Raw genomic sequence first — 20782 nt, 5'->3', positions numbered from 1 at the left:
CTGTATGTCTGCAGGTCAAAAGTCACGGGCTGCATTTGAGCTGTCATGTGTATGTCATTGATCTGCATACCATGCCCCATGAGCTGCAATTTGCAGCTCAAAGCTAATTATATATGCACAAAATCAGACCATTTGCAGATATCTGCAAGTGATCTGCTACAGCCGAGCTGCGAAGATCTGCAACAGCCATCTGGCAGGTCTGCAGGTTTGGTAAGGGCAGTTATCGTATGTGCACGGACTTTAGAAAAGTCAACACTTTAACAAAGACAGACACTTTCCCAATCCCGAGGATTGATGACTGCATCGACCGAGTGGGAAAAGCCAAGTATGTGACGAAATTTGACTACTGAAGGGATTTTGGCAAGTCCCTCTGACGGATCGTGCTCGTGAAATATCCGCCTTTGTTACACCAGACGGATTGTTCCAGTACAAGGTGATGCCATTCGGAATGAAGAACTCTCCGGCACATTCCAACGGATGATCAACGACGCCATATCCGGGCTAGACGGGTGTGCAGCTTACGTTGACGACGTCGTCCTGTATAGTGACACCTGGGAGGAACACATCAAGCTCATGCGGACGTTCTTTGAGAGACTGAGTAAAGCAATGTTGACTGTCAACCTCGCCAAATCTGAGTTTGGTTGGGCGAGGGTGACTTACCTCGGACATACTGTAGGACAGGGCGAGGTAAAACCTGTTGATGCCAAAATCAGTGCCATTTCAAGTTTTCCCATACCAAACTGCAAACGACAACTGATGCGCTTTCTCGGTATGGCTGGTTACTACAGAAAATTCTGTCCAAATTTCTCCACAATTACTGAGCCTTTGACTAACTTACTTAAAAGAAAGTAAAGTTTGTTTGGTCAGAGCAATGCCAACAGGCATTTGATACACTTAAAGCCATACTGCAAAGTGCTCCAGTGTTGTCTGCACCAGATTTCACTTTGCCATTCAAATTAGCTGTGGATGCTAGTGATACGGCTGCTGGCGCTGTGTTATTGCAAGAGGATAGTCATGGGATAGATCATCCTGTTTGCTATTTTTCACGCAAATTTAACAAATCCCAGGGAAACTACTCTACAATTGAAAAAGAGTGTTTATCTTTGATATTAGCTTTACAGCATTTTGAAGTTTATGTTACTTCTTCAAATCAGCCAATAGTGGTTTACATTGATCACAACCCTCTTGTTTTCTGCAGAAATTTAAAGGCAAAAATCAGAGATTGCTAAGATGGAGTTTAATGTTACAGGAGTTTAATCTTGACATTCGACATATCAAAGGCAGAGACAATTTAATTGCAGACTGTCTCTCTCGTATTTAGAGTTTATTGTTGTTCACTTTCAAGACATTTTACTTTAGAGTAAAAAAAAAAATTGAGTACTTAAATCTTTTTCAAGATTACATATGCAAAAGAAAGATTTTTCTTTGAAAAATTTCTTTTTTGAAGAGGGGGTGTTTATGTAGGTCATTTCCCCCACACTCATCATGACCTGAGTTCAATTAGTCTAGAACATTCCCAAGGTCACTGCCTTAATGACCTCACAACCTTGAATTCAATTAGTCATGTTTGGAATGTTCTGGAAAGTTGATTAGTTGTGTAAGGGAGATAATTTTAGAACAGTAATTAGCATGTCAATAAAAGTTCTAGATTGTTCTTATATGCCTTTATAAAAGGGAGGCGCTCAGCTTCCAGTCAGACTTTTGGGATCGTGTCTCTTGTGTGTTACTAAACTCCAGCAGTAGTCATTCTCAAGACTTTTCAAGACCTTCACTGTCAACGCTGGATTTACTCTGTGGACTTTGTGCAGCTTCAAGCCTGCAAGCCAAAGGACTGTTCATTCATCCGACTGACTGTTACAACTCTGAGACTGGAGCTTTGCCGTCCCAGCTGAGATAAGTAGTCTGTACACTTTTAAAGCTTGTACTCTATTCCCTGACTTAGCAATTAGTTTTATTTTCGTAATAAATTTTGTTTAAACAGAAACTGCTGAGTTCACCCTTTTGTTCGTTTTCTCTGCACGTAACGAAATGCTCTTTTGCATTCCGTCTGTGCGGTTGTTCGAACTATATTAACCCTACGAATCGAAAGGTTTGTAAGGGAATATTTCGTAAAGTCAGCCACGCTGGGTCTTTAATATAATAGATGTTATTCATAAGTTTCCGAAATTCCAAGTCTTCAACTATACGTCTGTGCATAGGTGCAGCACCAACATCCTCGAAGTCGGTTTATGCTTTTTGGTGAACCAGGTCTTGCCAATTGCATATTGATACAGTTTGTAAATTCCTTGCTTCCCACTTGAAGACTGTATTTTTCTATGTAGGCACTCTTGAATTTCAGCTTGTTGATGTTGTTGGTTTTATTGTATGGTATGGCGGAAACTAGACCATGTGTTGATGAATTCTCTCAAAAAAGTCCTTTCTGTGGCACATTCAGGCTATCCGATTAGATCTATAGGTGTAATCGGCCAGTCCTTATGTATATTTTCTTTAAGTATTTGTAAAATGTCTTTTGTTACAAAACTTCAAAATAACGATCCGATACACGGCGAATACGCATGATGATTGCGATCACGTTTACATCATAAAATTTACATGGCGTACAGTGAGGTGTTTTGCGTTTTTGAATCTGATGTAAAAGTTACTGCATCACCTTGAAATACAGATGATTTTGATGCGTGTATTGATTATTGGGAAAGAAGAAACTGTCAGTGAAAAAGTTGGGAGGAAGTTTGCACCCACGGAGATAGCGAAATCTTTTGTTGCCAAACGTATGCTCTAAGTAGTAGACTCTGTCAGCGATCTTTTCAAGGGATTTCACTGTGCCATATGCAGTGATCTTGCCACGTTCTGGACCTTTGACGTGGATTCCGAATAGTCTTCTCAGTGTAACGGTTGCTCCAGTATAATCTTCAAAGTCTCGCATGATTTTTGTCACAGACAACTGTTTATTAAGCAGAAACCAACAGCTTGGAGATAGTTCGTGGTTCCATTCCTCTTGATATTCAAACAACCAACCTTTGGTTAGAGTGTTGGCATCTCCTGTCTGTGCTAAGTGATGAAATGAGCTAAGCGCCTTTTCGCCAAGACTGTAAATTTGTTCGTTGATCAAATGCTCGCTGTTGAAAACGTCATATACGTTTGTGGTAAGCAATGTGTTGTCATACTGGAGTTGGCTACAAAAGTCAAGGAAATTAACCAATAGATGGCCAGGAGTTTCCCTCTCTAGCGTTGACCCAGCAAGATAAGTCGAGGGATCCCGTGTTAATTTGTGGAAGAGTCGCTGCCATTTATTTTCAGTTGTATATCCTGTGTGATCTTCATATTTTATGTAGTGATTTTGAACAGCAAAATTAAGCATCATCCCAATTAAATCATTTCTAGTCATTTTCCCCATTGAAAGAGAACCTCCGTGTGTCAGATCATGTGCTTCAGCCCATTTCAATATTATGTCTACAACAGGCAGAAGAATGGGATAAGCAACAAGGGTATTCTTAATATGGACAGATTCAATGCTACCATCTTGCACATTCAGATATCGTATCGCGAGTTCTTTCGAAGAACCGACAAAACCGGCAATCAACTGTTCATCTATCTTCGTCACGGGTCCGTGTGACGATGCCGCGAAAGATTTTGATTTTATCTTGCCCAGAAGATCAGACACAACCCACGGAAAACTGACATATTTAGGATTCTTTTGAGAATACGTGACGTAATACCATGCTGACGCCTTGGCCAAAATTTCACTCTCCCTTTGAACGATATCGTCGTCGTCCGCACTGTCCTGTGTATCGACGTCTTCATTTTGGAATTCATCATAGAATTCGTCCCTTGTAACCTTCCTCAAGCGTTTGATCTTTTCTCGTATGACATTCTCCGAGTCATACCGTTCATTTCTTTCCATTATTCTCTTATCAAGTGAAGCAACACAGCCGGAAAGGGCCTCAGCCTCGCTTTTAACACCATACTGTGACATCAGCAATTCCAGTTGGTGATTGTAGCGATCACGTGATGTGGTGGCAGATTTAAGGTACTTCTTTGCGGTCGAATAGGAATACAACAGAGAATGGTCTGGTTCAACTTCTACGATACCGATGCTGTCGTCAGCTTTGCCATCGCCCTGTCGCAATTTATGTATGGTTGCTCTTTCAACCGCTTGGCACTGTCTGAAGAGTTTGCCGAGACATCGATCAGATCTGTATGTGGTTTTGTCAGTTTTAGCCATAAAATCAGGATATCGCATTGGGATATGTTCTTTCTCCAGTTTTGGGCAGTGCCCAGTCTTTGCAAAGTCAACAGCTTCGGCTAATAGCTCTGCCATTTCAATACAGATCGGTGAAAATATACCCTCACTTTCACTGTCTGCCTTCACCAGGTGTGCGTTCGACATAAATCCTAAATTATCATTTTGTATGTATTCGGCCACGAATTTAATCATATCATCTAATTCGACCTCTCTGTCCAAATATGTCTTGCATGGTGTTGGGAAATGCATTGGAGGGTAGTTCTTTCGTGGAAAGATCAACTTTGGATGCCATGTCACGAAATATTCGTCTCCATCCAAGTCGGAGCCAGCCATTTCGTTCGGATGAGAACGTGACCCTTGACACGGAAACACAATACAATCAACCATGTGGTGTAACTCTGCAACATCAACGGCTTCAAACTTTCTGACGTCACCAGGGTGATGACACGGAAACTTCGTTACAACAACAGTGCCGGTGTGAATATGTAGTGCTTTCCCAACTCGACTGAGATTTTCCGAATACTGCACGAATACCTGACCATACTTGAGTTTTCTTGTCTCGTCCAGGACACCGAGCATATTTCGACCATACTCTGGTGGAATCTCAATCCTCGCTCGTCGTCGTATTTCACCTGACAGACGTAAATAAAAATAGAGATAAAAACCTAAACCGATGTTCAACATGGCGCGTAGTAGCTGAAGAATGTAACCGTACGGAGCCAGGAACACATAGTTTTAAATGATTCGTCAATATATTATGTAGGATTCGCTGACTTGTGAACAGCTAGTAAGCATAACTTTGAAGAGCACAGTGTACAACATTACAGTTATAGAAATAAATCAAGAGTTAATCAGCTGTGGTACTTTTATAATAGACACACCGGTAAGTGTACATGGAAACGTCCATATCACTTGCTTACGAAAGTAACCTTACAATGTACTTACAAAGGCAATAGCTCTACCACAGACAAATAGAATGAAAGTTTCCTCCAGGAAACATCTTTCTGAGCATACTCCTACTTACCTGTCACTGTTACTTTGGGTTATCTCATTGCTGCTTTCCAGAACGAGGCAAAAATTTAAATACACGTGATCTAATCCCAGGCGGAAACCGCCATGAGATTCCATACTCAAACAGTTCTCAACCTCCATAACAGACTATCAAAATAGAGGGGAGGAGGCAGGGAGGAGTGACAGGTAAGTAGGAGTTCTCACAGAAAGATGTAGACGCCAGACCAAAGGCAGTGTCCGAAACTGAAACACCCTGCCCCGCACTGCAAACCTGAGAAAATGTCTGTAGTCCGGGCGAGTAAGGATATGTTGATAAGCGACTGTTAAATCGATTGAAACTGCATAATCCCCTTTTGACAGATCTGATAAAACTTAACATCCATCTTGAAGTGTTTCTTTTTGAGAAAATGGTTTTACGGGCGGAGATTTAAAACTGGTCTACAACCCCCTGATCTCTTTTGAATTAGAAACATTGAGCTGTAAAAACCTTTTGATCTGTCAGTGACAGGCTCTTTAACCCTCTTTGAGATCAATGATTCTATTTCCTGAAGGATTGCATTTCTCTTCCCTAAATCCGCTGGAAGAGGAAAATTTATAACCTTGCTTGTAAGTGGGGGGACTTGAAGAAATTTCAAGCGATAACCTTCTGAAACCACCCTTAAACCCCACGGGTCGTCGGTTATCTTGGCCCAATGCTGACTGAAAAGAGATAATCTTCCCCCTACTGGCACCTCCGGGAAAGGAATTTAAATATTTAATAGTGCTAGATTTACACACTGAGCCCTTGGCAAACCATCATTGCTTAAAGAAACGGTCTCCGGGTTTATCCGGAAAGGACGGCACTGGTGGTCTAAAGCTCTTTTTATCCGTTTTACCCTTAAAGTAATTACTAGGTGTAGTAGAAACAAAACTTTTTGCGGAAAGTCTGTTAAGGCTTCGACTTGGGCTGAAATAAAGCAGGTCGCCTAACTCCCTGACGTGGTCAAGAAAGGGAGACTATTTCCCTAACATCTCTAGCTGCTTCAGCTTCCTGGTGAAAAATATCTGAGACTTCTCCATGGAAAAGTTTATCACCACGAATAGGAAGCTTAGTCAAGCGATTCCGAATTGATCTTGTAGGAAACCCAGGAATAATTCCCTTCTGGCAGAAACTGACAAGCAATGGCATGGAAAAGTTCATCTGCCGAAGAAGTTAGAGAAAACTGCAAAAATTCCAAACCCTTAGACAATTGGTCATCAGAAATATTAGAACCTGGTGAAACTGCCGTATGTACAAAAGCGGTTGCCAACTAGGAATGTGAAATGCATCTCAGTAAAACTCTGAGAGCTTTATCTACCATAAGATGTCCAAGATAAGCCTTAGGGGTAAAACTTCTCAAATTCTTAGCTGAAAAATGTTTCTTATCAGCTGCCAATTTAGCGTGGAAGAAACTTTCTAAATTTGGCACTCTGGCAAACTCCTCAAAGTCTTTTTCAAGGAACCTGAATTTCTTGTCTACAGATTGTGTGTACTTGGACACTCTGGGCAAACTCTTCTCAATAGCTGTCCATCTTTGTGAAATCAGTCCCTCAATGGACAAACGAGGAGCACCTGAAACTAACTCCACCAAGTAAAAAAGACTGGCGTTGACTCTGATTGCTATCATCTTTTGTACAGCCAAGCACATTGCCAATAATGTTAATAATGTCATGCCATTTCCCAGACAAAGTTTCTGACATGTCAGCATCAGTAGTAGAAATTTCTGAATAAGTCTCAGAATGAGCAATGTCTCTTTGCACATAATCCTGTGACCTACACACAGAATGACTGTCTCCATCTGCGCTCTCATCAAGATCACTCGGAGCAAACAAAGAAACAGAATCAGGATCTCTATACTTGTAGGACGGCTGTTGAACAACTCCCGACACAGCTGCCGTCTCCTGATTACTTATCACCTCTGTAGGGTCCACATGTAAATCCCTATTCAGACCACAGGGGGTTGTCTACATGTCCGTCCCCAGGGGTGGGCAGGTGTTTCGTTGTATCGCTAATAAAGATATATTCTACCAACCTTTGGTGTTTTGGTCTTACTTAGCACTGCCCTTGACAATTTTGCGTATACGTTTTATCAACATGCAAGGTTGCCGGTGCGTTCGTTATTGACTTTGTCAAATTTAATCCGGTGATAATCTGGTGAGAGCGTCCACAGATTAGTAATTTACCCCTGATTACTTTGGCTAATTAGGCACTCAAACTCATCAGATAATAGACGCAGCATGTTGATAAAACGTAAAAAAGATTGTCAAGGGCAGTGCTAAGTAAGACCGAAACACCAAAGGTTGGTAGAATATATCTTTATTAGCGATACAACGAAACACCTACCCACCCCAGGGGACGGACATGTAGACAACCCCCTGTGTTCAGACTGTGCTTTTGGTGTTGGGGCTCCACTTGATTGCCCTCTGTTACGCCAGCACTCTGAGATTGAGCAAGAAAACCAGCATTAATCAACATGCTGTCAAAAAATGTTTCAACATTTGATTGGGCATGTAGCTATCTGAAACGCTACCTATTTGAACTAGTTCATCATTGTTGCTGTCTAGCTGTGATATCGCAGCGGCACTTGTGGCGTATATCGAACGCGCTCGGGTCATTCGGGTCATCGCCACAGTCTGCGCTGGCGGAAACCATTTTTATTGTGGGGCCGAAGCGAACGCTAATGTGAGTACGGTTGGCTTGTAATTGCACAGATATTTATAATATTTGCGATTCAATTACTTAGTAGGAGTTTCAGATAGATTAGCAGCTGAGAAAGTGAGAAATAATATAGTTTAGAAGCATTTAATAATTTTTTTTGGATCACACGTAAATGGCAATATCCCCCTTCCATAGTGAGAAGTACCATGCATGTGTCATTGCTTTAGATCCAATCAAATTGCTGGTACCGGACACACCCCCAAATCAGGGGTTCTGTGGCAGACTGCAAAGTCAAGAAGAAAAAATGTGGTCTCGTGCAATTATCAACCACGCATGAAATCTTCAAAAGTTTGACACCTGTGAAGCTCATTTTAATATGAAAAGGCCATAGTTTATCGAGACGACCATGAATCAAACGGCATGCCGCGTTGCTACTCTGGCTTTCTATTTGTCTATGGCTCTACGGACTTTGACTGTACAAGGGTCAATTTTGCATGGCTGATAAACGACCGCATGGCTGTGTAGAAAGTAACGTATTGTCAAGCACTTTCGCTAGAAACACTGATAAAATTGTTTAGCATAACGTTGAGAAACAAGATAGGTTTAACTGTTAAGGCTAATAATTGCGCATCATTTACCGAGATAGGTTTTATAGACAGCTTGCAACATCCCCTGGAAAAATGGCTCTGTTGTCAGGTTTACGCCGCATCTGTGCAATTCCTTGAAGTTTATGCTTACATGAGACCGTTTTGTGAGTGACTTTACAGCGGCTTCCTTTGAGAGAAACATCTGTGCAAGCTGTCTGAGTAAATCGTGTTGCAGCTCTAGGAAGACTTTGTCCGGAACACCCATACCAGATAGTAACGTGATAGCTTGTCTGTTCAAAAACAGGCGGCCTGTGAAAACGAATGCGGTATGCATATAACATCTTTGAGGAAAGATGTGTGGTTTTATGTTGCGTGGATAAAATATTGCTAGTACCTTCAGGTACGTGTCTTGAGACATGTTCCTGATGAAAGAGTTAAATATCCAGTCGAGATGAAGTTTACTTTTTAGTTCACTACCTAAGACCTGTTATTGGGAAAGAGTTAAGAAAATTATGACTGCTACTCAGAAAGTCGTCACCAATGTAAGAGGGAGCTGAATTGAATTAAGATATGTAAAAACAGCTTGCTAAAATGACTACGTCCCGTGTCACTTCTATGAAGGAACTTGAAGCGAAGTAGGGCGACAGTCAGTAATCAATAATTTGCCATATGAATGAAAACATAACCATAGGTGAGAAAATTCCTGGATTATAGTGCATTGCAATGTTCGTACAACTGAACTCACTCACCTGGTGACGCCGTTTTCATAATTTCAATTTTGCTGTGGTCACTTGCAAATTTACTCATGCTTTCTCTGATCTCCATCTTATCGCCCTCAAGCGTTGTATCTATGGCAACAACTCCTTTGCAGCCTCCGTATCGAATTTGATAGGCCGATGGAATGACAGATCTCTTTAACTGCTCACATATCTGCATATATAAAGAACACGTACGATCAATGCAGACAGCATAAGACCTAACTTCTTTCCACTTAAGATAACATGCGCCTCAGGGACAGATATTCGGTCTCGCAAACTTTTACAATATTCTTTTCGCCTACCAATAGATGAGGCTCATTTTCAAGCTCTATGGAGTAAACAAAGTTTAGTTTTTTGAAAATCGGGTATTTTATATTTTGCCACAGAGTTAACACAGGGATGGCAGCCATTTTGAATTTCAAATATCGGTAAATGTTAGGTATTTTTTCTGGTAAGAAACTTTGCACGTTGACCTCCGATTGTTGTACTTGGGCCTCAGCCCAAGTACATTTGTTTTCATTCCGTGGGAAAAAAACTCTGTAAGGTATAACCATTTCTGGCTGAGACCAGGGAGGGCAAAATGTCTTGGCTTCATCTTTCTTGGCATAATAAATGGCGTAATGACGTTAACTGAATGGAAGTGCTGCTCTCAGCCAGTCTTGAATAAGTGAGATGTGAATATTTATGCTTCTCTATCTGAGTTTTTGCCACAAAATGTCTTGGCTTGGCTTCTGAATATAATCAAGATGTGCATCGAAATGTAACAATTAATGCACCCTCCATTTCTTGGGCGATGGCACGACCCTTGCTGCACCCACTGGACGAGCCAAAGTGGGAGGGGTAATTTCAGTTTGGTCGAACAGGAGGGCTCGAGACCAGAATTTAACATTTAAACTTGAAACATGTTTAATCACTGACAAGATGTGGATTAGTGTTAATCAAAGTGAAAGTGTGAAAAGGAAAGGTTTTATATCCCGGACACAATGAAAAACAATACGACTGGAAACTGTACCCCCAGTTGAGAATAGTAATGCCCACAGCGACGGAAAACACTTATCCTTGAGCTGAGAAAACCAGACCATCATTTCGAAATAGAGCTGCAGATTCGAGAAGCTCGTTCAAAATAGCTAGGTACACCCAATAAAGGGGTGGTTTCGAGTCTTGAGGGCAAATTTCGCCTCCTTCATTTAGAAGTCGTACGTTTGTTTTTCCAGGGGAACACATCATTTGACACAAAATTTGCATGTAAAGGGGTCGCCAGTAAGCACGTGGTTAAATCTGGCATAAGAAACAATATGAAATGTTGGGTAAAGACAGTCCAAAATAAACTGATTTGAACTTTTGTGTTTTGTAATTTATACCACTGCAGTAACATTACCTTTTTTGACAACATCACACAATGTAATACGTTTTGAAACTGAATACTCTGACGTACTCTGTGTCTCCTTAGCTAAAAAATACGGTATGCCGATTACCATGTAAGGAGATGATGACATCAAGACAGATATGTAGTGCGTTTGGTCTTGGATGGTGCACGAAGTTTTGTCGAGGTAGCTTGTGTATTTATTTCCTAAATGGGAGAAATTAGGGTCGATCTAAAAGAATGCCGAGAATGTTATGATACTCTAAGCGAGCTGAATTCCAATGTGAATGGTTGGATAATTTGGAGGATGTCTAGAATGATCTCGTCTCATTAAGATTATTTGGCGGTCAGTATTGAATTTCAACTGCGTCACAAGTTTGCGAAATGAGTATTTCGTCGAACGGTCAACGAACGATATTTTAGAAATCTGGAGACATGGCACATCGCATTTTTATTTTAGTATTTTATATTTTACAAAAGATGTAAGAAGCATTGATTTTTTCGAAAATTCTTAAAAAAATATAGGAAGATTTGATCGCGAACACATTTTCACTTGGGGTCAACATAGGGTCGCAGCCATGTTGCCTCAAAACTTATGTCTGTCTGCACTCAAAACTCAAAAATGTCGTAGATGAACCTGAAAATCGATGTAATTTTGCCAAACTTTGGCGAAATTTCAGCCTATAGGCAAGATTTCATCTAGGTTAAAGGTAAATTTACTGAAATTTGATCAACAAATAATCCTGAGCTTGAACGTGACAGCTCGCCTTCTCCGGGAAGTCAAGCATCCAGCTGCCCATACACAGCTGCCCATATGGCCAGGTTTATGAGATTGTTTTCAAGCGACGGCGGCAGACCGTACGGGGCTCTGGATATGAACCTACCGCCGGTGTAGCTGTAATAACTGTTGCGTTGTTTTTAATCCCCATGGACGAAGTCCGGGGGGACTTATAGGTTTGGTCATGTCTGTGCGTCCGTCCGTCCGTTCACGCAGATATCTCAGACATGCCCTTGTCAATTTCTTTCAAACTTTGCACAAGAATAGTACCCAACCCCATATAGATGCACGTCGATTTGTTTCACAATGCGATCAAATTTGGCCATGTTAGAGGACTTTTTAGTTTACACCTCCATAGACTCCCATGTATAAGGCAGTTCTCCATAGACTCCCATGTATAAGGCCAAGAAAAATAAAAATTTAGTTTCTCATCGTATTCATATCGCCTAAAGGATGCAGTGACAGTTTTTTATCCCCACGGATAAAGTCCAGGGGGCTTATAGATTGGGTCATGTCCGTCCGTGAGTCCATCAGTGAGTCCATCGGTTCACGCAGATATCTCAGACATTTTGACAAAATATCATGTGACCTTGGTGACCTTTGACCTCAAATATACATTATTGTCCATAACTCAGTAACCACAAGTGCTAAACCTTTCATATTTGGTATGATGGGACACCTTATGAGACCACATATTGTACCTCATTAATTATGCGCATATCTAATTTTAAGCGAGCCAATACAGCTGGAGGTCTTATTTTTGGTATATAGGGATAATTTAACAATACAATTTGTTTGACGAAACGTCACGTGACCTCAATGACCTTTGACCTCAAATATACATATTTGTCCACAACTCAGTAACCACAAGTGCTACACCCTTCATATTTGGTATGTCTAGCCAATAGAGCCGGATGTCCGATTTTTGATATATAGGGAGAACTATAGGGTAGAAATTTTTTGACAAAATGTCATGTGACCTCGATGACCTTTTACCTTAAATATACGTTTATGCCAATGAATAAGTAACCACAAGTGCTATGTTTTTTATATTTAGTAGGGTGGGTGACCTTATGACAGCACACGCTTTACCTCATTAATTATGCACATATCTAATTCTGGGCAAGCGAATAACTAGAGGTCTGATTCTTGGCATATAGGGATTAATTAGCAATACAATTTTTTTTGAACATGTCACGTGACCTTGCACTGGGCAAAATGCTTGATATACAACAATATATACACATATACTGATTCTGTACATGTGTCAAATACATTAAGCATACAGTACGTATGCTAATGAAATGCAAAACTACAGTGTACACTTAGTGTACAAAGATCTGCATTACGTATACTCATGATCTTCATAGAAATGTTACGCATATCAATGTATTGGAATGTTCCATATACAAAGATATATGCTGCATATGCAATTAGTATTGTGTTCCATGTACGTCAATATACGTAAATATGCTAAGCGCATATCAAGCATTTTGTCCAGTGTTGATGACCTTTCACCTTGATTATACATATATATGCATAACTCAGTAACCACAAATTCTATACCCTTCAATTTTGATAAGATATTAGACCCTAAGATGTCACATCTTGTACCTCATTTATTATGCATATATGTATTTCTTGGCTGGCCAGTACAGCTAGAGGTCTGATCTTTTTTCCCGATTTAGAACCAGAACTTAGACATGCCTCATGTTTCAAATTGCTTCGCTCGGTGATTATTTCCCGCCAAATATGCTAATTTTCAGCCCATAGGTCTTATATCCGCAACCAAATACCCTCGCTTGCCGTTTATAACCTCTAAATAAAGAACCCCTGCTTCAAACTCCACAAAAGTTGCTAGACATATTTTGCCATTGCCATGCCATTGCTTCATTTAATAACCAGTTAATCAAATGCCTAATTGACAGGAGGAAATTCGAGACCATATTTGAATACTAGTATATATTGTCCTCAAAATTACTATATCACGGCCCAAGTACTCATTGCCTTCAGCAATACTGCCTTGTTATTCTTGATTTCAAGTTGGGAGAGAATGGTTGAAAGTTTCTTTGAGCAAAATTTAAGTCTTTCACTTTCGAGATGCATACTACCTTAGGACGAAACAGCAATTACAATCTCACCAGAACTATATATATATTTGCAAATGTGTTCGAATTTTTGACTTCTAAAACATAATTTTTCTCATTATTGTGGTGGTCAGTATGTATAATAACTCAAATTTTTCTTCAATGTTACTGCAAATGTAAATGTTGACGTATATACTTTGCATGGTAAACTTAAAGATTAAACGTGTATGGACTCAACGTTCGGCTGCGTTCACCAATAACGATTGGGGGGGGGGGGGGGGCTGGAGGAATCGCAATTGAAATCTATTTTTTTTCAGATCCCCTCTCATTACCCCCAAAAATTTCAAATGCCCCCTCTATGTAATCAATTTTTTTCAAGTCCCCCAAACTATCACAAGCCCGCATATTTGTAAAGGATGTACCCGCAGAATAAATAAACATGTATTGTGCCGTTCCGCTCGCAGGTGTTCATCACTAACTGTTATTAGCAGTTTGTAAAGTAATATTCCTAAGGCAAGTTTTTAAATTGATACATTTTCAAAGGTATCGGTGAACTTTTTGGATTTATCGGTCTAAGCCAACTTGAGTCAATCCAACTCTGGCCAGGTCAATTGCTCCTACCGAAGAGCACACAAAATGACGATCATGAGAGAGTATGCAAATTGTGAATTCTGGCTAATTGCCATATTGTAAAAAAAAAAAACTGAGCACAATGACCCACCAAAAATTTGTTTCAAAAGTACAGGACATATATGAATTAGATGCTACTCAATTGACAATACTGGAATGTAAAAATATTCCATCAGATAAATGTTTTAATCTCTGAAATTTTGGGTGTAATAATGACAAATTTAGTCACATATTTTTTCATTCAGTCTTTACCATTAAAAGTTTTACTTTTGTATTATTTTATGACAAGAATGGGAAAATCAAGCATGTTGACCCCATCTTTTTTCTTTAAGATTTGATTATTCTCATATGCCAGAATTCAAACATTTCCAATAATTTTTCAAGTCTTATTGTCTTCCATGTGTATCTGGCATGAAATGTGTACAAGTATGTTTCACTGTCATGAGCGTCATTTGATCCAAACTCTTTCTTCAACTACCAAGTACATTAGGGTCAGAGCTATCTCTGTCACTGCTTAGGTATGCAGTGACAGTGACACTGCAGTAGCAGGGTGTTACCTGATTGTGACACAGCCCGTAGGGAGTAGCTGTATTAACTTTGATAATTTTTGCAATACTTTTTTTCAGTTATACAATTCTACTCCCTACAGCGTGTTGAACTGTCCAGTATTCAGCTTGCTATCACAGCCTGTGTATGTGTACCATGCATTTGAATCACTGATAACTGTTCGTTTGTTTGTTTCTGTCAGTCTGGACTGTAATTGTAAATTATCACCTAATACATATTTATATAGGCTTTGTCGACAAACTGAATATTGTGTGTTTGAGCATGGTGTAGGGAGACAGCAAGAAACTGTAGTTGATAAATTGCATAGAAATATTGCAAAAGCCATCAACAGTTGCAGCTTCTGCCCTATTACTACGCTCAAGTTTGTTTTTTACAACAAATCACACATGAGATTTCAGAGATAAAAGTAATGAAATGTGGCAAAATGTTTCTAGATTTTTTAAATTATTACTAACATTACAACAATTGGATGGCATAAAAATTGTATTCATTTTTTCACTGAATTACCTACAAAAACTTGGAATTGGAAAATGTAAAGCAAAACAAAGGAACCACAAAAATGTTTAAGTCCCCCCAACAGGTAGAGCAAAATTTTCAAGTCCCCCCTCTACTACTCCAAACATTTTCGAATCCCCCTGAATTTCTCCAGTCCCCTAACCATTTTTTGTGAACGCAGCCTAACTTCAACTCCAACCTTTAATCATTTGTGTTCGTTGGAGTTGGCGGAGACCCTTGCAAAAGTGAATCTTTCAGTCTATTCGCAAGGCAGGCTGCATGATTGAAAATGTTTTATCTCTTGGCAATAGACCCATATGAATCCCTCTATGTATGTTAGGTTAGATGCTGTGGGTTTAGCATTAATAAGCCACCAGTTGTGTCTTTGCATTTTTTACTACTGACAAACGTCGGGTTGGAGACAAAAATAGTCACAGAAATATGAGCTAAACAAATCAAAACAAAAATAGGAAAATAATAACATGATTGTATCCATAGCACGCATATTTACCTTCTTTGCCAACGACTTTGAAATCTTCCCTACGCCATCAGAGAAGCAATATGGCTTCCCCTTGTTGTCTAACCCTCCCTTGATATCCTCAATGTGTGAAACTGTACCCTCTTCTATCGTTACCGCAATGCTTTCCTCTGTTTTGGAGAAACACTGTCCCATTCGAGCGATATACGTAGCCACACATTTTAATCGGCTGAAATCACCCATCCATTGACGTATATCTGCAGCTTTGTTTCCATCTTCATCGGCTGCGTATAGCCAACAACCATGGTCCTTGAGTTGGCTATTTGAACACGCAAGGAATTCGTACTTTCGACCGCTGACTTTGACACCCGAACGCAATATGGATATAATTCTTCTTTCGATTTCCTCTTCTGAGGAGACCTGACATGTCAACTTTTGGTAATTTTCGTCGCGGAAGACGACTCTCAAGCAATACTCCTCGCCAAATTCGCGAAGAATGCGATTCTCAAACATAAGCTGAGATTGCAGAAATATCTGTCGAGAGGGTGTGACGACTAGACGTCGCACGTAACGACATGTATCCGGAACGTACCTGCCTTCGTCTGAATCTGATTCGGAGCCGAGGCGCACCGCGTAATCGCGAAACGAAGTTTCGAATGCCCTGTTGATGTCGATAAAGAGATTTCGGTCAATGTCAGTTGCGACTTGATATAACGCTTTTGAAATGAGTGTTTCAGATCGGTACTTGTTCAGCGTCGGAAAGAATTCACCTAACTGGTCATCGACACGAAAATCGCGACTCAGGAGACACTCCAAGGCATAATTACATTCAAAGCTGTCGAACGTTGGTTTCCTGCTGTCGTTGAAATTTAGAGAAGACGCAAGCAAAACACGAATGGGACAGTAATGCACTTTGAAGCGATATCGTTGGTGGAGTCGAGACAAAGCAGAATGGATGGTAACCCTCGATTTCGTATCGCTGAAGGTAAGCCTTATCACGGAAGATTTACCAATCACGTGAGATGTACATCCTGGAAAGTTTATCGTTCTCTGCCAGGAGATGCGGATGTCGTCTTCTGATTGATTTAGTCGAGGTGGACACTTTAACCAAATGTGAAGATAGAGAGCGCTCTCTTTATCATCAACAAGGAGAATATTTTCTAAGTCACTGTAGGCGACCGTAAACTTGTAGGAATTACTCTGCCCACGGACATGGGCCTGACCGTTCGCTAAGGTGATATTCAGCTCTCGTCTGTCGTGCTCGATTGTTAAATCAATATCAGTTTGGTCATCTGATTCGAAATGACTGACATATGTGCCCCTATTCAGAAGTACGCCGAACGACAATTTTTTCACGTCAATATCTGAGTGAACTGCTTCTTTACTGTCTTTCCCTGGGAGTAGCCGGCTATCTGCGCTAAGCCAAGGTTGACTGAAATCAGCCCTTGGAGGTTGCCGACACCATAGACGTCGAATATTTGTAAAGTCTTCGACTTGAGAATGATTTTGTGATTTATTTGACGACGAAATCAACTTAAATCGCATGGTTATCATTCGTTCTGAGTAAATTGTGGGTACACTGTTGACCACCTTCCGAGAGTGTACGGTACCGCAGTGTCTTAAACGTTGTGAAACCAGTTGCATCACTTTATCGTCATCGGTAAGTGAAGTTGTCATAGTGATTGTCAGAGGAATTCCCATCTCTTGGATTGTTACCTTTGATGTCGCCATTTTTGTCTTAAAGAAAAATCAGACACCCAATTAATCATTAGGTCATCTCAGTTTCAGGCCAACTAACGGTGTAAACTAGTCAAATAAATTAGGACTATTTTCCATGATAAGTTGAGCAAAGATTTTTTGCAAACGCCTTATGTTCATATTAAAGAATGATTTTGTATATAGATCTACGTGTATGTACTGTAGAGTTTCTCTAGGGTCTATGGTTTGCATGGTAAATTGCATGACGGGATAACATATCCCCACTTTTGCTTATCATGTTGGTGAAATAATGATCGATTCTTGTTGGAACCGCGTAATGACTGTGAGGTTGCATTCTGTCCAGTAAAGATCAATTGATTTTTCAATACAGTGTGAAAGCAAAAACAGCGTAACCAGTTCTGGTACTGTCAAAAATTCAGTATCCGACATTCGATGACAATTCAATCGTGTACATTCTTCTATCACACTGTTCATGTGAACTATGACTTTTGACCTACTGCTGCCGACTATACGAGTACAGTCCACAGCATATTATAACGAAGTGTAAGGTGATATATTTCAGCTTACAACGCTGTAAACGCTAGTTGAATATGGCAAAGTGATCAATACCGATTGCAAATATTCGTAGTACTGAGTAAGTCTGAGTTTCTAAATGCTGGATTTTCGCGGAATTTCTGTCAAGAACATTTTACCTGTTGGATGCATTACGCGGAAATTAAACCGAAAGTTTCCATAAACAACCCCATTGCGGCATAGCTCCAACAAACTGTTCACCTCGAAGCAACTGTAGCTCTATCAAGGCCTGCCAGGCGATTTTTTTCCGACAAGGGAACAGACATATTTGTTTAACAATACACACTTTCGAAATCGGGTCCTAGTTATTATGGTTTGCGGAAATATCAAAGTTCACCATTCACCACAGCAGAGCCAGTCTGATAGAGCTTTTAGTGTCTAAGGTCCGCTTTTATGTCAATGAGGTAAAATATTCTGATTATACAGTGAAGAACACTTAGTGTGTATATGGGTAATATAGCTTTTTTTCTCTGAACTAGTCCGTGTTTTCAGAGAATAAGGCCAAAGTAAGTAAATTCTTTGTTTTGCGTCCACTCAAAATGGGAAAAGGTACGCGTCTAAGCGGCTGAAAAACACACACAAGAAAATTAACACAATGTAATTTGATTGCAGCAAATAAAAAATTGTCACAAAATTGTAGTTCATAAAAGCTAAGCGGTCATGTCCTAAAATTTCCTATTCAAATGCGTTGTGTGTGTTTTTCATGAAAACCTTAAAAACCTACGCGGTGGGGACGCAAAACAAAGAATTTAATTACTTTGGCCTAACATGTTTCATCATATAATTGTCCTACTGTTGAAATTTAAGAGTCAACACGTTATAAGATTTCATCACATTCAGAAATCATTTTCTAAAACAACAATTATAGGTTATTTCAAGTAGGAAGTCTGGGTTTTTTTCCTGTTTCAATGATTGTTAAACCGTCTGCCGCTTGTGACTGGTGTCACGTACATAAACGAGGCGGTAGTCAACTGTTGCGAAAAGGGTTTCGGGACAATGACCGACAGGCACGCATATATCAACTCAGGTCTGACTAAAGAAAAATGCAGTCACTCAAAACTGAAAACACGGACTTAAGTCAAGTGCAATACCTACCTTGTTAATAGCTGCCAGTAATTGCCTGAATATTGACGGAATAAACCGTAATGGCTCCGCGTTCAATTAATGGTACGTGCAGCGCAGCGCCGTCAACGTCGATTTTAGCCCAAAGTAGGTAACATATTACCATAGTAATGCAAAGGCGTTCAATCAGGACCAGAAGAAAGATTCCGATATGTTTCACTATTGCTTACATTGAGAGTTTTGTTGTATTCTGCAAAGTCAATGCAATAATTCTTCGTTTACACAAAACATATGACGCCCTATTTCATAGAATTTCTTTGTTATCCTGGGTGTCGTCATATCTAAATATAGCTGTATCAGAGTTCACGCAGAGGTCAGACACTGGTTCAAACGAGGAATTTAAATGTTAACTCATACGTACTTGCGTACTTTGACCGATGCAATTCCTTGATCTGTTGAGGTGTGTGACATTATCTGACATTTGGAGAAGGAACAAACTCTTGCAAAACGAGAATCAACAAGTGTCATGTAATGAAAACACACTTGCCTTTGTAATCGACCCTGTCCGATTCAATCACAGCGATAAAAATACCTGGGCAGATGACATCATGACAGGACAATTCGGAGCAGAATCCTGCGCTGGATTCACAGGCCTGTTTCAGGTCTGTCAGTACATGAACTATACAGACATGTAATTTCTAACCGTATCAAATTTTGTGACCACATGCACAGATTTGCAACGGGAATTTACAGACAAAGCTTTGTTCAGTCTTGATGTTCAATGCATGTTAAAGGTCAGTAAATTCGTAAGACTTCGGATTTTTTATCATTCGCTGAAGTAAAGATCTGTCAACTTGTTTCAATACACTACTAAAACATGTAAACATGTCCGCACAGAGCTGTACACTCATTTAGAATTAGTGCCAGTACCAGTATGAAATTCATATATACAACACGTCACAGGCAGAATACGATGGTTTCAACCGGGCTCGAACCCACAACGCAGGCACCCAATCACCTAGCGCAGAGGCCAACAGACAATATATATATGATGGTTGAAAGTTTAGAGATTAACCTCACTTTGGGATGAGGTGATATCAACCTATTTAACTCTCAGCATGATTGCAAACATTTCACTAGACTTAGTCTCGTGAAATTTCTGCCATCATGCCTCGAAAATAAATATTTGTAGGTACGTTGGTGATATTCAAGTTGCATCTAGGCTACGCCTCGGAGACAATATCACGACCTATCAACTGTTCAACAACTCAGTTTTAGTAGAGGTTCAAATAATTCTGCACATCAATGGCCGAAGTAGTCATACGATACTGCGTTCGAAAATCTTTTGTGTCGACTCTAATTTTTGTGTCGACTGCTTTTAATAATTCTGGTACCACAAGTTGCAGGTTGTTGCGACCCATATACTGTTTGCTGAACCACACCGTTGATGATTATTCGTATTTGCACAGAGGTTACAAGTAGAAACCCTTCTTTTTTCCCATCTGGTGGGCAGAGCGAAATTAATTTTTTATATAGCCGGACATGACATCTCACTTGATTATCGGTATTTACATAATGTTTATCTTCCTTGTGACGCGCTTTCATATGTTGCAGTTCCCGTTAGCTGCTCTTTGAAATTGAAAAATCTTCGACATATAGCAGATAAAAAGTGTCACCATTAGATTCATGCAAAGTAATCTAAGGTGGGGCAAAGCCAAGCCAATATATTATTGCGGGCCATGGCCCATTACTTG

The 20782-nt window shown here is 40.1% G+C and overlaps 1 protein-coding gene across 2 annotated transcripts in view; it reads right to left on the bottom strand.

The window, feature by feature from the left end:
- The window catches only part of LOC139144723 (uncharacterized), a 28479-nt gene extending 9184 nt beyond the window's left edge, over positions 1–19295 (bottom strand). Inside the window, exons 1-5 of one of the 2 annotated variants that reach the window (XR_011554846.1) lie at positions 19062–19295; positions 15708–17411; positions 9268–9448; positions 8570–8827; positions 1909–4875 (exon numbers count right to left, since the gene is read on the bottom strand). Coding sequence is in view for 1 of the 2 variants with exons in the window: in XM_070715448.1 (XP_070571549.1) it covers positions 2639–4875; positions 8570–8827; positions 9268–9448; positions 15708–17405 (4374 nt within the window). In the remaining variant the exon portion in view is untranslated. Of the gene's footprint in view, positions 1–1236; positions 4876–8569; positions 8828–9267; positions 9449–15707; positions 17412–19061 lie in introns of those variants that run through there. The other variant, XM_070715448.1, reaches the window with a different exon arrangement.
- Between the last annotated feature and the right edge of the window lie 1487 nt (positions 19296–20782).

Source organism: Ptychodera flava, chromosome 12 (genome assembly GCF_041260155.1).
Source record: "Ptychodera flava strain L36383 chromosome 12, AS_Pfla_20210202, whole genome shotgun sequence".
NCBI classification, from domain to species: Eukaryota; Metazoa; Hemichordata; class Enteropneusta; family Ptychoderidae; genus Ptychodera; species Ptychodera flava.
This window is presented reverse-complemented; position numbering and strand designations above follow the sequence as displayed.